At 44.0% G+C, this 15,508-nt stretch overlaps 1 protein-coding gene across 2 annotated transcripts in view; it reads right to left on the reverse strand.

Moving 5' to 3' along the window:
- Nucleotides 1–15,508, reverse strand: part of APLP2 (amyloid beta precursor like protein 2) — an 86,088-nt gene that overhangs the window by 17,538 nt on the left and 53,042 nt on the right. For both annotated transcript variants that reach the window (XM_044919450.1, XM_021696505.2), the window contains exons 4-8: nucleotides 6,895–7,007; nucleotides 5,944–6,140; nucleotides 5,396–5,604; nucleotides 4,072–4,239; nucleotides 869–999 (exon numbers count right to left, since the gene is read on the reverse strand). In XM_044919450.1, the coding sequence (XP_044775385.1) occupies nucleotides 869–999; nucleotides 4,072–4,239; nucleotides 5,396–5,604; nucleotides 5,944–6,140; nucleotides 6,895–7,007 (818 nt within the window). The remainder of the gene's footprint in view (nucleotides 1–868; nucleotides 1,000–4,071; nucleotides 4,240–5,395; nucleotides 5,605–5,943; nucleotides 6,141–6,894; nucleotides 7,008–15,508) is intronic.

The raw sequence follows: 15,508 nt of genomic DNA on the forward strand, positions 1-15,508 counted from the left end.
CCATACCTATTTCTCAGAACTGTTGTGGATAAAAGAGAACAATAAACATTCCCTGAAGTATAAGCCCAGCACAGGTGATGTGTGAGATTTTAGGTGGTATTCAGACCTAACAAGAAATTCTTTTCAATTTTCTTTCAATCTTCCTAAGTAACTCTAAGAGAAAGCTGCACTACGGTGCTCAATGTTGCTCTATGCCTTATAACTCTTTTAAGAAAGCATCCTGAGGGGCGCGTGGGTGGCTCAGTTGGTTAAGTAAGCATCTGCCTTCGGCTCAGGTCATGATCTCAGGGTCCTGGGAGTCAGGCTCCTTGCTCAGCGGGGAGCCTGGTTCTCCCTCTCCCTCTGCTGCTCTACCTCTCTTGCTCTGTCAAATAAATAAATCTCGGGGGGAAAAAAAAAAAAAAAAACACCAGCATCCCAAGACTCAGAAGCTTCAGCAGGCAACAGTATCTAGCTAAAATATGTTAATACAGGTTTGCTTTCATCTATTTTTACAGTTACCTGACCTGTTCTATTGGCAAAAGATACTAGCTTTCTGTTTACAACAGTTACATAAAGTTTCCCTCAATATAAAAAAATTTTAAAAGCTAGTTAATAGCAAAGAAAAATAACAAGGACATAACAGTTATAGGAAGTGCTCTGCAGAGTCTGAACACAGTAAGCACTCAGAGAGTTATATTATCCGGGGGCGGGGGGGCGGGGGGGAGCTAGGCTCGCCCAGAATACAACCCTGCTAAACTCTCACACCTCACCTATCCTAACACAGCATGACAATCTGGCGAGGGGGGGCGGTGTCCCTTTTCTTCAGCTTTAAAAACGCTATTACCCAACGCCAAACACCAGGAGCATAAGGAAGCACCAAGTTTACCCTGTCCATCCGGTTGCGGTGCCGTATTTCCAGCTGCTCCTTAGCCTTCTGGAAACGAGCGTGCTCATTATCATCTGCAGAGGTCTCAAAATACACATCGACATCATTGGTGGGCAGAGGAGTTGGGGGAACTGAAATGAAATAACAAGAGGGGTTCCCTCTGGGGGTCAGGCCCAACACGGAAAGCTCACTGAGCCCTAGGAAGAAGACCAAGCTGAGGACCTGTGGGACGCACTAGTTTGCCTCGCACCGTGCTCCCAGGACAAGGTGCTCCTGTCTGCCAAGACTCCACCTGGTCAGATCACAGTGCTCCATCTTCCTTACGTGACATTCGGCCACCAGGCCAGTCCCTGCCCCCTGGTATCTTTGGCTCCTACTTAGGACTTCAGGGAAAGAAAAAGAAATCCTCTATACCTTCCCTCAGTTCCTGAAATCCTAAAAAGTAAAATCTAATTATTTATTGCTGTCACTGATCTCTTCTATAGCCAGGGACAAGGGCAGATATCAGACCTGCAAAGGCACCTCCCCCAATTCTCCATTTTGAAAGGAACTTTAGGGCTGAATGGTCTTTGCACAGAGACTGCGTAGAGAAAGTCCAAGCTGCTTAGCTCTAATTTTTTAGTTGTCAATATGACTGAAGAAGTCTTAGCCCCACCCCCAAGACCAGGGATAAGAGGGACAACACTAAGTTGCTGTATTTGACAAGGACGTACCACAGAGTGTGAAGATACTTTCGGCGTTTCAACCCATGGCACTCACTGGCCTTACCAGGCCATCGCCCAGAGAGCAAACCCATTAGAAAACACACTCCTCCCTGCTAGTCAAGCATTAAGGGCTTACTGGCCCCAAGCAAGTGAATAGCTGCACCAGGGAGCTTAACCTCATAAAAGAAAGGTTTGAGATGACAAGTTTACCTACCTGACCCCTTAAGAAATGCCTATGAAAAACTGATTAGCCCAGTTCACTCCCAATTTCCCAAGCCAGGGAGGAAGGACATAAAACTTGCTTGTACAACTTGCTGTATGATATTAGAGCTAAGTGGAGAGCCAATACCAAAACCCAATAAATTTCAATTCAGAAATAAAGTCACCTAATTTTCAGAACTGTGTAGCTGTAACACAACACTAAAATAACTGTATAACTGACAAATGTAACTACAAATTAGTCAGCCACTCTAAAGTTCTTCCGCCAAAGCATCTTTTCCTTAGCTTTAAACCTAAAAGCTGCAACTAAAATCTTGTCAAGAATATTTGGCTCCTACCTAAGTTTAAATAGGATCACCACAGCCAATTTTCAGATTAACTAAATTAGAATATACAGCTTCACAAACCACATTCCCCATGATACTCCAAAGTTCAGCTGGGAGAATTTCAAAGCCGTGAAGTCCATCGGTGCCAATAAGCCCGCGGCCATCAGCAGCACGTCTGCAGCTTAAAGGCTTATGTGCTGGAGACAGTCTTTGGTTCCTATCCCTGGGCTGGATAAAGATAATACAAAACACAAGCTGCCTCCACTTCCTGGGAACAAAAGGTAAAGGCCTATTGGCCCCAGAGCGCTGCTTCTGAAAATACGATGGGACCCAGACCTAGAACCACATCCTTCTGTCCATGTGAAAACAACCAGCTCAAGAAACCAGCACATTTGCCCGCCTCTGACCCCCTTCAAGGAGGGGCACAAACTGAACCAGTGGCACAGTGATGCTTCTAGGCTCTTAAAGCACTCAAGCTGGGGACCCACAAGTACATGAACACCATGCTTCTCTGCGGCAAATCTTCCCTACCATAAGCACTGGGAAACTACAAGTTTGCAGACTGCAGAACCATTAATGCTCTGAAGAGCAAGCCATTCCGTCACAGCTTACAGCACTACCTATGTGATCCTTTGGGGAACAACTCCCTCTCCGTATTCAAGGAGATCCTTAATGACCCCTGATTCCTCAGGCTTCACCCCCAAATCATGTGTTGTTGCACCTTAGTTTAAGTAATTTTACAAAGCAGGAAATATCCCAATAATTTCTGTCTCTATATCTTTCCTGAATAAAAAAAAGTTTCTGCCACCAAAGTTCCCTAAGGACTCATACTGTTCCCACACTTTCAATTATTCCTACTAAACACGGCTTTTCCACAGAGCAGCGGCTGGAGTGGAGGTGCTAAAAGCAGACCGTATCATATCAAGATTTAAAACATCTTTTGGTGGGGGGAGGAGAGAGGATCGTGAAGGTATTCGAATGAAAAGCCATCAGAAGCTTAGGAGCAAAAACCGAGGACGGCCAGCAACTCCTTATTCTAACGAGTTCCAGAATCAGAACCAAGAAGTGAGGGCCTCGCCTGAGTGAGGATTTTCCAAACGCATGGGCTAGCACAGCAAGGTAAGAGAATGGGGGCCTTAAAAAGGGAAGGGAGTAACCACAGAGAAAAGCAAACGTTCTCCTACCCGTGGCTAAGTGAACCCAACTCAGCTGAACCGCTGAATTTCCTCTGTGACCAAAGGACATACGAACTAGAATTCTTTCACTTCCTGAAGCTCCACGTGAGGCCACGCGGCCAGAACGCTGGAGAAACAGTTACTACCCCGCAGCTGCTCAGCCCGCTCCCTAGAGTGCCTAAAGCAAGACACTGCGGTATTCTGCACTCTCAGAGAAAGGGTTCCTAGGGTCACTTCTTGGAAGAAGTGTCGTCCCCCTTAGCACCATGGGGGTGGGCAACAGGGCAGCTCAAAGACGAGAACGAGAGGAAAAAGCCCAGAGATGAGAATGGGCAGAACTCATGGCCGCTGTGCTCACCGCTCTGCACCTTTCCACCGCACACGGCCAAGGGCAAGGCTGCCGTCCCAACCAACACAGAAGCGCTCAGGGAGCCCACAGACGACGAGGCGGGGTGCGAAAGACCAAGCCCCTGGGCTCCCCCGCTGTGCCGGGGAGGGGACACACCACCAACCGCCACCGCCACCGCCACCAGACCCACGGTGAGCATGGGACATACAGAACTGGGCTCGCGACTGCCAACAGGAAAGCAAAGCCTAGATCTAGAAAGCACAAAGAGGAGGGGAGAAACGCCGGACAGCAAGCCCCTGCGTCGGCAGGGAGCACTACACAGATGCGGTCACGAGGACGGCCGGGAGAGAGACAGGACGCCGGACAGGACGCCGGACAGGACGCCGGACAGGACAGGGCCGCTGCGCGGAGCCCACGCGCCGGGACTTACTCATCGCTTTACACACAGCCATACAATAATCCTCAGACTCAAAATTGTTCCTGTTGCCTCCGCAGCCGCCATATATAAAGCGCACGCACTCTGCCTTGGAGAGGTCGAAGTACCAACGAGGCATCACGGCCCGGCAGGGCCCCGTCATGGCCTCCTGGGAGCAGACAGCTGTGTGGAAACGGTCAGAATGTCAGCAGGGCAGAGGCAGCAGCTTCACGTGCTTCACAACTGCTACAGGCCGCGAGCGGCGGGAGGAGGGCGCGCCCGCGCCCGCGCGCACTCGAGCCCGGCGGAACGGCGCTGCCCCGGCCAGCGCACGCACCACCTCCAGCCCGCCGTCCGGGAGGACACAGTCGTTCGCCCGCTCTGATGCGGTGAAGGCCGCAGGAACCGAAAATAGCGCTTCTCACAAAGTCTGGAGGCTAGACTGACGGGGAGGAGCTCTGCGTCTCACAGCTCCGTGAGCCTCACGTTTCTGATCTGGCCAGTGGAGACGTCTGCCTGACTTGTCCCACGTGCTGGTGTCAAGGGCCAAAGGAGCCCAGTGCAGGTGAAAAGGCTGCTTTGGTGGTGATGACCACAGGAAAAGCTACTCCGGCACCCGGGAAGCATGCGTGGGCACTTTTACGTTCTCCTAGGTCCATCAAAAGCTTCTAGACTTGTTAAGTATTCTCCCCACACTAAGTCCTAAATAATTCTTCAGAGCTTAACTGGCTTCAAACATACAGTCAGCAGGAGGCTGCGTGCCAGTCGCTCTAGAATGGTCACAACCTTTTTTCCCTCTTTTTTGGGAATTGGCAAGATGAAAATCCTTTGCCGGTAGGTCATTAAACTCCACCCTCCCAGGCACAGACATCTTCTAGTGGACAAACCCGGCAGCCTACAGATGGGAACATGCTCCGGAAAAGAACCAAGTCACCTCCATTCTAGAAGGTCAGGGCTTTAGAAGTACTGAGGAGGGGGCCTCCCCTCGGGGAGAGAACATTTCAGGCTGCATGTGGAAGGATCCTGCCCAAGCGAAAACCACATTATCTCCCTGAGTCTCTGGACTGGTCCTTCTTCTCTAGTTAGGTCCTTACAATGCAAATGAGAGTTTCTGATTCAATTCTGGGTCCCTCCCTGAGTGTGTCCACTCCAGCCGCTGCAGCGGCCTGGCCCCCCAGCATTAACATTAGGCACCACCAGCGTGCTGGAGAGCTGGCTTCACATCAGTGCCCAGGAGCGCCACCTCTCCTTCTGTGACTTACTTGCGATGGATGCAGTCCAAAATCGTAAGCAAGTATTACCAAATGGATTTTAACGTCATGGCTTTACGTCAGGTTACCTTTAACGTCGTGAGTAATTTCCTTTTCTGAAATCGTCCCCTCGCGGCTGGGTTCAGTTGGGTTCTCCTCATTGTACTCATCTCCTTTAAAGGTGTCGTAATAGTAATCACGGTCTTCCACCACCTCCTCCCCTTCCTCCTCATCCTCATCGTCCTCATCCACAGCTGCTTCTGTGAAGTCCTCCAAATCTGCTTCGGTAGGAAATTCACTGAAGGTCACAACAGAAAAGGAAGGTTAATACCGACTCTTATGTGCACAGCACAACAATGGTTCTCTTCCCTATTGTGAAACACAAAAACAGAGACAGGAAATAAGCTCAACTCACAGTTCACTGTGCCACGACAGCCCTCAGCCCAGCTACACCAGCAAAAGGGCGGAGTTAGTGGGCAGGGACTGCATTTACCTGTAGAAAGTCCTGTGGCCAGAATGAATGCCAGCTGGCTCAACTCCAGCACAAACAAGGGCATGCCCACTTTACCCAGAGGGAGGGACCGGCAGCCCAGTGCCACCAGCAAAACCATTTCACAGGTGCAGGACAAGAGTTTACCTTTTGTAAATATCATAGTCTTCCTCTTCATCCTCCTCCTCTTCTTCCTCCTCCTCTTCCTCCTCTTCCTTCGACACAGTAGATTCAATAATCTTTGTCTGAGGGCAGCACACATACTCAGTGCCGTGAAACTGGTCTACCCCACAGGGCAGCAGCATGCCGTAGCGATATAAGGTCATTCCCTGAGTCAGACAGGCCTAAAAGAAACCCAGAGGTCCACATCAGAACATTAACACATTTGGTCAAGTAGTCCCCGATCATTAGCTTTATCCAAAAGAAATGCCTATCAAATCACTATGTAATGCTTTCTCTCATGGACACAAATTTTTTGTCAACAAGCTGTGATGCTATTACTTTAAGAAGATTTACACATTTTGCTTAACTCGCGATGGGGAAACATCATCTGGGCCAGAAACAATGAGGGCCCAAAGTTAGAAATTAAGGAAAAGGGAATTCTTCTAGTAATTATCAATGCTGACTAAAGGTGGTCAGCGATAATTTACATTCCTCGCTGCGAGGGCATGGTGTCAGAATTTGACAAAAGAAACTGACTAGAGATCCCACTTAACTATAGAAGGCAAGTATAAAAAAGGCTATTTCTCCTCCCACAAGAATGAAATGGCATCTAATCCTATCAGTATGTATGTTGAGACATCGATTTTCTATTATTGGCTATTTCTACTCTAAGGCCCTAGGGTTGGGATGGCCTCCTTGGGAACCCCGCAGACAGCATCCTTGCTTTTCAACATCCTTAACTCGAGGGGCTGGATCGTCAACACTGTATTTCCCTATAAAAACATCCTCCCAAATATTTTTAATTTAGAAGATACAAGTAATCGTAAACTTTGAAAAGATAAAAGGAAAATAAAATCAATTTGAAATCATGAGGTCTAGAAGAAAATGCTACTTCCTCTCTTAACAGGAAAAACAACACATGATCCATTCGTTTACCTCTCTGACTACAGTGTGCCAATGCTGATGATTCTCGCACACCTCCATCCGCTCTTTGTGGAAAAACTGGCACTTTTCTGGAACTAGTAGAACATCACTTACAAATTCACCCACTGGAAAAGAGAAAGCTTTGTTATGAGCAAATCTGATCATGATTCAGGACAGTAAGGACCCTCCTCACTGAAGATTATGAGAGTTATGTAGTCAGGTATAAACAGGGGCAATCTCAAATATATATATAAGCTGACAGGCCTCTCTCACCTTCAAAGGTCAACTGGACGTTACAGGCCCAGGCAAGTAGCACAAGAGCTCAACATTCCGTTACAGTCGTGATGCTTGGGGCTTTCGTCACTCTTCCCAGACTCTAATCTCTTACGGTCCAGTTGCAGGGCTATCGCAACACATGATGAGTAGAACAGGAACAGGACCCTCCCACACCATTCCGTGACCTCAGACACACACAGATATTCCTCTGAGTTCACGTGTGTTCATATTCCTAGCCTCTTACTTCCCTATTTCTGCCCACATCAGTTTTTTTTTCCCCAAGATTTGTTTATTTATTTTAGAGAGGATGGGGGAAGGGCAGAGGTAGAGGGAGGGAGAATCTCAAGGAGACTCTGCGCTCAGCAGAGCCCCCATCTCACAACCGAGATTATGACCTGAGTCGAAACCAAGAGTTGGATGCTTAACCAACTGCACCACCCTGGCTCCGCAGCTCATGTTCTAATAACAAAATGCCAAGAAACTAAGGGTGTTCTTCAAAAGTACGGATGAATCTTACTTTGGCCCTTTGTGTCCCTAAAGCTACGTAGCTCTAAGACAAAAGCATTGTAATAAGTGAACTATAATAAAGCACTGTAATAAGTGAATCAGGTAAAGACTCCTCGATGAAGGGAATGGGTGCCTCTGCAATGGAAAACACTGGCAGATGCTACTTCAACCAGGTGACCAGCCTAACATGAGGTCTGTCACTGACAATGACAAGCTGACATATGTGATGTGCTAAGAAGAAAATATCACTACACAGTCTTTCTGCCAAAAATATGTCATTTGATTCTAATCGTGGTAAAACAATAAGACAAATTCAAATTCAGAGATACACTTAAACAAATGGCCTAACCTGAAAAAATACCAAGTCATAAAAGATTTTTTTAAAAAGAAGGAATTAGGGAACTGTTGTAGGTCAAATGTAATGTTTCATCCTTTTTAATTAAGAAAACTATAAAGGACGTTATTTGGTAATTTAGAGAGAAAATGTCCAAAGTATGATTATTATATTTGTAGTTATATAGGACAGCATCCCTGCTCTTAGAAGAAATAAGCTGGATATTTAGAAGTGAACTGTCATTATGTCCCAACTTACTTTCAAAGGGTGTAACAACAACAACAAAAGTATATAAGATGTGCATGCATGTGCGTGCGCACACACAAACACACACACAGAGTGAGACATATAAGGCAAATCGGAAAATCTCCATAAAGAGTATAAAGGTATTCACTGTTTTTTTTTTCTATAGGTCTAAAATTTTTCAAAAATATGAAACTGGGGGGCACCTGGGTTGCTCAGTCAGTTAAGTGTCTGCCTTTGGCTCAGGTCATGATCCCAGGACCCTGGGATCTAGCCCCACATCGGGCTCCCTGCTCAGCAGGGGGCGTGCTTCTCCCTCTCCTTCTGCTGTTCCCTCTGCTTGTGTGCTCTCTCTCTCACACACATAAATAAAATCTTTAAAAAAAATTTATAAAGCTGGGAGGAAAATACACATAGCTGCTCAAAAGACAGAATGTGATCTTTTAGAAATATACACTGAAGTATTTATAGGAAAAAAAAATACTATCTGTGCTATGTTTCCAAACAATCAAGGGTAGGTGGGAGGGGGCCACAGACAATGGGAGAGTGGCTCACAAACTGATGATGGTTACATAGCTGGACCACCGGTACATAAAGGTTAACAGTATTATTTTTCTGTGTTTGGACATGTTCATAACTTCCATAAGAAAAAGCTAAAAATTAATCTATCACAGGGGCGCCTGGCTGGCTCCATCAGTAAAGCATGTGATAAGTCTTGATTTCAGGGTCATGAGTTCAAGGCCCATGTTGCACACAGAACTTACTTTAAAAAAAATATTCATATATCACTGGATCATCACCCAGAGATTCTGATTCAGTAGATCTAACGTGGGACTCAGTAATTTTCACTGAACAAACATTCCAGGAGATTCTGATGCATCACCAATATGCTCCACACAGGGTCTCAGTGGAGGAAAACAAAGAGAGGGGGAAAGGTGTGTGCTTAGCTCAGGAAGAGATACAGTAAGAGGGGCAGGAGAAAGGAGGCAGGCAGGCTAACCACTGAGGTTTTCTTTTCTTTTTTTTTTTTTTTAAAGAGGAAGTGTAATAGGAAAGTAATCTGGCCTGAGAAAGGTCTCAGGGCTTTGAACTAGTGGAAAGTCTATGCAGACCCACTGCCCAGGTTCGTCATGGCAGCCTGGTCCACCAGGACCGCTCACCTCAGGCCTCAGACTCGCACTACAGAAGTCAATCATTCCATGACCCGAGTGGCAAGCGAAAGGAGTCCTTGATCTACTTTAAGAGAGAAGATGTGCTCTGACATTACAAGCCACAGCAGTAAACACAGCCTCCCCACATCAAAACAGCCTTACACAGGGTAATGACATTTCACACCATTATTAGCACAAGGGAATCTGGGGGCCAAATAGCTCCATTTGACACTAACGCAGGAACACAAAGTAGTAAGTTAGACACGGTGTTGCCTTGACGTCCTGAAGGCTCTAAGGTGGTAGAACATGTAAACTTTTTCAATCAACTAGACACAATCAATGCTTAAAAAACCCCAAATCCCCATGGGTAAATGAAGATTTGCCTCTATTAGGAGAAACAATCATGATACTCAACAAGTTAGAAATCACATAAACTATGACATCCAACCACCAACTAACATTGTTTTAATGTGATTATCCTGTACTGACTAGGCAATTCTTATATTTAATCTATGACAAAAAGCAACAAGAGTATATTAGAAGGCAGTGTGCACAGGGTTAAATGCAGGGGTTCAATTTCAGCACCGTCGTTACTAGCAGAGTGGTCTTAGGCAACTTAACCTTTCTGTGCCTCAATTTCTTTATCTTGTTGTGAGGATGAAATGATATGATATATGGAACACACAAAAAGCTTAGAGAAGAACCTGATGTACAGTAAGCAGCGCACAGCATGTAAGTGCGCTAGCTCTAATTATGATGCTAATGTTGCTGAAGTCTTGAGCTGAGCAGCCTCACACAAACTATATATACAACTATCGTTATCATACAGAAATCTGTAATTTGTAAAACCTCAATTTTATATGTACAATTGCAACACTGGAAAAAATTTTAGAACAGCCATTTTATTACTAGATATATAGTCCTATAGAAACAATAAACTGAGTTTTTAAAAAATACAATGGAATACTATATATCAGGTTAAAAATGAATGAAATCTACTTATATCACACCTTAGACACACCCAAATGATGTAAAGTAAAAGTAAGTTGTAAAAGGTCAAGCACAGAATGATACCATTCATGTAAGCCTGCAAACAGAAAAATGGTCTACAGATACATATGTATATAGCAGAAGTAAAAACATGCATGAGACAGAAGGAAGGTGGCGGTGGGTGGGGGAAACAGGTGATGGGGATTAAAGAGTACAGTTATCATGATGAGTGTTGAGTAATGTATAGAATTGTTGAATCACTAATACAGTATTATGTTAACTATGCTGGAATTAAAATTTAAAAATTAGTAAAAAATAAAGAAGCTACTGGAACTTGGGTTCTTTCCCCCCAAAAAACAAAACACATGCATGAGAATAACATGCCAACAAGAGGGCAGTGGTTACCTTGAGAGCAAGGGAGGGAAGAAAGGAGGAAAAGGGAAGGAAGGATGGGGCTTTGGCACATTTAATACCTTTATGAAAGAATAACATGGAGATGAAGCAAACCTGGCAAAATGTTGAAGAACTTAAATCGGGATGATGAGTACTTAGTGACCATCATATTGTGTTATCTTCTCAGTATGCTTCAAATACTGTATTTCAGAATTAAATTTAAAATCAAAACTTTTAAAATGCCACTGATTTAATAATTAACTCCATGCTACACCAATCCTTAGCTATTCCATGGCTGAATCAATCTGTCTGACCTCTGAAAACCAGAAGAGAATTAACACCCCTGAATTTGACAAGAAACTAAAATGTAAAAATAAAAAAACGAAAGAATACTCTGAGTTGTCAACTGCAATTCTAACAACATACCCTAAGGAAATAATTCAGTAAACAAAGATATTTATTGCAGTGTTAATATCAAAAATTGGAACCAACCTAAATGCCCATCAATAGGGAATTAGTTAAATGATGTTAGCTATATACAATGGAATACCAAAAGATCACAGGAAATATGGTTTGTGTCTATATTTAACATGGAAAAACTTCCATAGTGATTAAATAATTTTAAAAATCATTAAACAAATGGGGCGCCTGAGTGGCTCAGTCGGTTAAGAATCCAACTCTTGATCTTAGCTCAGGTCTCAATCTCAGGGTCACGAGTTCAAGCCCTGTGTTGGTCTCCACACTGGGCATGGAGCCTACTTAAAAATAAAAATAAAAATCAGTAAACAAATAGAGCAAGAAACACACCCCATATCCCTACCCCTCCTCCTTCATCCTGGTTAACTCCTTAAGGTCAAGTTTGTCTTTTATTCAAAGATATATAACTCCCTAAGAGTAGCACATAATAGATGTTCAAATGTCAACTGAAAAAAAAAAAAAAAAAAAAAAACAAAAAACAGGAGAGAAAACGTAGTATGACCCCATTTAGGGGGAAAAAAAATTCATTTAAAAGCACACATACTTCCATATGTGTCCAAAGAAAAAAGTCTTATATACACACCAAAATGTTGATCATGGTGCAGAAACTGGAAATGATTATTTTTGCTTCCCCTATCTTTCTTCTATTGAAAATAAGCTTTTTGGGGCTGGGTGGGCGGCTCAGCCGGTTAAGCGTCTGCCTTCGGCTGAGGTCATGATCCCAGGATACCGGGATCAAGCCCCACATCGGGCTCCCTGCTCAGCAGGGAACCTGCTTCTCCCTCTGCCCCTCCCCTCCAGTTGTGTGCTCGCTCTCTCAAATAAATAAATAAAATCTTAAAAAAAAAAAAAAAGAAAGAAAAGAAGCTTTTTAAACAAGCAAACTAAAGAGGAACACATTTCAATCCCAACATCAGGTCTGTCATTTCATTGCTACTTTTTGACATTTGCTACATTCATCAGAAGCTTCTAAGAAAAAAAAAAAGAAGAAAAGAAAAACCAGACTTAGGCAGATCAGTATTACTCTGTTTTACAGAAGAACACTGAAAATGGTTTGGTGTCAGTTTAGAATTTTACCCAAGTTTGTAACAATCTTCAATCTAATCATTTGGGCTATAAAAGATGATGGCCATAATTTCCCAAGTCACTGGACACAGAAGGTTATATGGTTTTCACTGTTTAAGAAACTGATCAAGGAATATGGCAATTTAACAAAACCTAGTAACTTATGATTTCCTTTAAAGCTGCACTTACGATCTATCTCCAACCTCTACCCATGCCCTATGATTCTGTCTCTTTCATACCATCTCCCCCAAGCAGGGCCATGACAGCCATCAGGTTTTAGAGCTTTTCTAGAGTTGCTAAAATTCCTTTTAAAAATAACAAAGGTCATGTACCCACTTGGGAAAGCCCTCAACACCAACACTCACACATATTTTTTAAAAACCTACTGCGAAAGTACTCTCCAGCTGCAGATAGAAGACCGTGTCAGTTATGGGGCTCTGGAAGCTGTAACCAGGTGGGGGAAGAAAGCCTTCTGTAATGAGAGGGAGCCAAGAGAATCAACCTGACCACCGAATGCAAATATCTGTGAGGTTTGGTGGCCATCCCTGGCAGATATCTCAGAGGTAAACAGGGCTCTGAAGTTAAAGACCCAGGATAATTCTCACGAGCAGAAACGCTCAAGGGCCCACGCTGGGGACAGGGTGAACTGTTGATGGGCTGTCATGAATTCAAAGGCAGAAGATGAGTAGCTAACGCCTGCAATGGATCATCAGACCCCGAGGTGCAGGTGTTGAAGGTGGCACCCCAAAACCTCTGAGAATGAGAACTGTCTTTGGCAGTCCTCACATCACAGTCACACACTCTGTCCAGATCGCCACCCAAAAATAACCCAAAACAAAAACAGTCACGGGCTCTCAAAGCTCTCTTCTTTTAGTACAGGAGTCAGCCTACATAGAAATGTCAGAGATGACTAACTCCTTCCCCCAAAATACCAGCAGTTTTACTTCTTCACGCATCACCCAACTCCGCCCTACTTGGATCATCCTATCTATCTACCTACCTACCTACCTACCTACCTACCTACCTATCATCTATGTACATTTTTAGAGATAAACAGGAGTCAGTGAGTAGTAGTAACCTAAGATATAACGTCATTTTGAGAAAGGAGAGACTGAACTGAAACAGCAGGTGAAAAGTCACACTGATGGGTAGTTTAAGCATCAAAAGAGGGCAGAGCTGAGTGACATGAACACAGATGTCCACAGGCAGTGTGACACAGACTGGATGCAAGCACTACTAGCAACCTAAATTAATTCTCAAACTGCTTTCCAAGCATGCTAACCAGGACATCCCTCTCTCCACTCAACGTAGCAAAAACAACGACAAACAAAATGAGTGCCTGAGGACATAGGTAAGAACCCTGGGACACCCAAACCAATTAATATGGGCGACCCAACCAATACAGACAGATTCTGTTTTCCCCAGTTTCCATCTCCTCACCTTCTGGCCTGCCCACCTACCTATGCTTTGGGTTTGCTAGGCTGTAATTATCTTTTTTACTCTTATTTTTTTAAGTAAGTTCTACACCCAACATGGGGATCAAACTCACAACCCCGAGATCAAGAGTTGCATGCTCCAGAGACTGAGCCAGCCAGGCACCCCATTAGCTAGTTATCTTCAAGGGGGTCTCAGGGCTAAAGCAAACCATACTTCTACCATCACTTTATTCCAACATGTGGTATTCATCTTAATATGTACAAAAAGACTTACTATGATTACTTCTGGTGAATAAAATGTACAGGACTCTTACTTTTTTCTGCATCCATGTTTAGTACAGTTTGTATGTTAAAAGAATTGTGTATGGTTGTGCAACTCACTGAATATACTACAAACCATTAAACTATGTACTTTAAAATGGGTGAATTATATAGAATGTGAATTATATCTCAACAAACTTGTTGAGCAGAGACTGACTGGGGAGCCTGGGTGGCTCAGTTGGTTGAGCATCCGACTCCTGATTTCAGCTCAGGTCGATCTCAGGGTCGTGAGATCAAGCCCCACATCAGGCTCTGTGCTGGATGTGTAGGCCAGTCCTCAGGATTCTCTCTCTCCCTCTGCCTCTGCCCCTCCCCACCTCTTGCTTGCACTCTCTCTCTCTCTCAAAAAAAAACCAAAGACTGATTATTTACAGGAGATACTGAGCAAATAAGTATACTGAGGATAATGGAATTGGAGGCATCAATATGAGCTACTGCTTCTAATATACACATGTAGCTATAGAAATATGGATTTATGTGTACATGTATATGTATATGTATGTGTATTTCTTAGTACACCAAATACACATAATGCCCAGACTTGGTTTCCAAATACCATTCTCCACTGAAAGAAACCAGGGCTTCCTGGAGAAATGGCAGACTCCAGGGGTAGAATTGGGAAAATCCAGGATCAGCCTGGATCCTCTTTTTGTCAAATCTGGACAATGTCCATAAGGAAATAAGCGAATGCAGACACCATCTTAGTTGATAAAAAAGTTACCACGGGTAATGGAACAAACGGACATCCTACAACTCCTAATATCATGCAGCAAGAAGAACACATGTGTGGTAGTCTCCTCAAAAATGCATAAATCAAAAGAATCATAAGGGGTGCCTGCCTGGCTCAGTCTGACTCTTGATCTCAGGGTCATGAGTTTAACTTAACCCCGTGTTCGGCATGGAGCCTACTTTAAAAAAAAAAAAAAAAAAAAGGATCATAAGACAAACCCAAATTGCAAGGTATTTCCACAAAGTAATTTGTACTCTTTAAAAATGTCAAGGTTGGGGCACCTGGGTGGCTCAGTCATTAAGCATCTGCCCTCGGCTCAGGTCATGATCCCAGAGTCCTGGGATCGAGCCCCGCATCCGACTCCCTGCTCAGCCGGGAAGCCTGCTTCTCCCTCTCCCACTCCCCCTGCTTCTGTTCCCTCTCTCGCTGTGTCTCTCTCTGTCAAATAAATAAATAAAATCTTAAAAAAAAAAAAAGTCAAGGTCATGAAAGACAAGGAGAGACTAAATACAATGCGTGATCTTGAATTAGGTCCTGGCATTATTGGGTAAAAGACGAAACTTGAATAGGGTCTGCAGATTAGATTCAGACCAATGATAATTTCCTGATTTTGATGATGTGGTTATATAGGAAAATGTCCTTGGTTCTAGAAAATCTACACTGAAGTACTAGAAGATAAAAAGACAACAACTTTTTTTTTTTT

Source organism: Neomonachus schauinslandi, chromosome 11, assembly GCF_002201575.2.
Source record: "Neomonachus schauinslandi chromosome 11, ASM220157v2, whole genome shotgun sequence".
Classification (NCBI taxonomy): domain Eukaryota; kingdom Metazoa; phylum Chordata; class Mammalia; order Carnivora; family Phocidae; genus Neomonachus; species Neomonachus schauinslandi.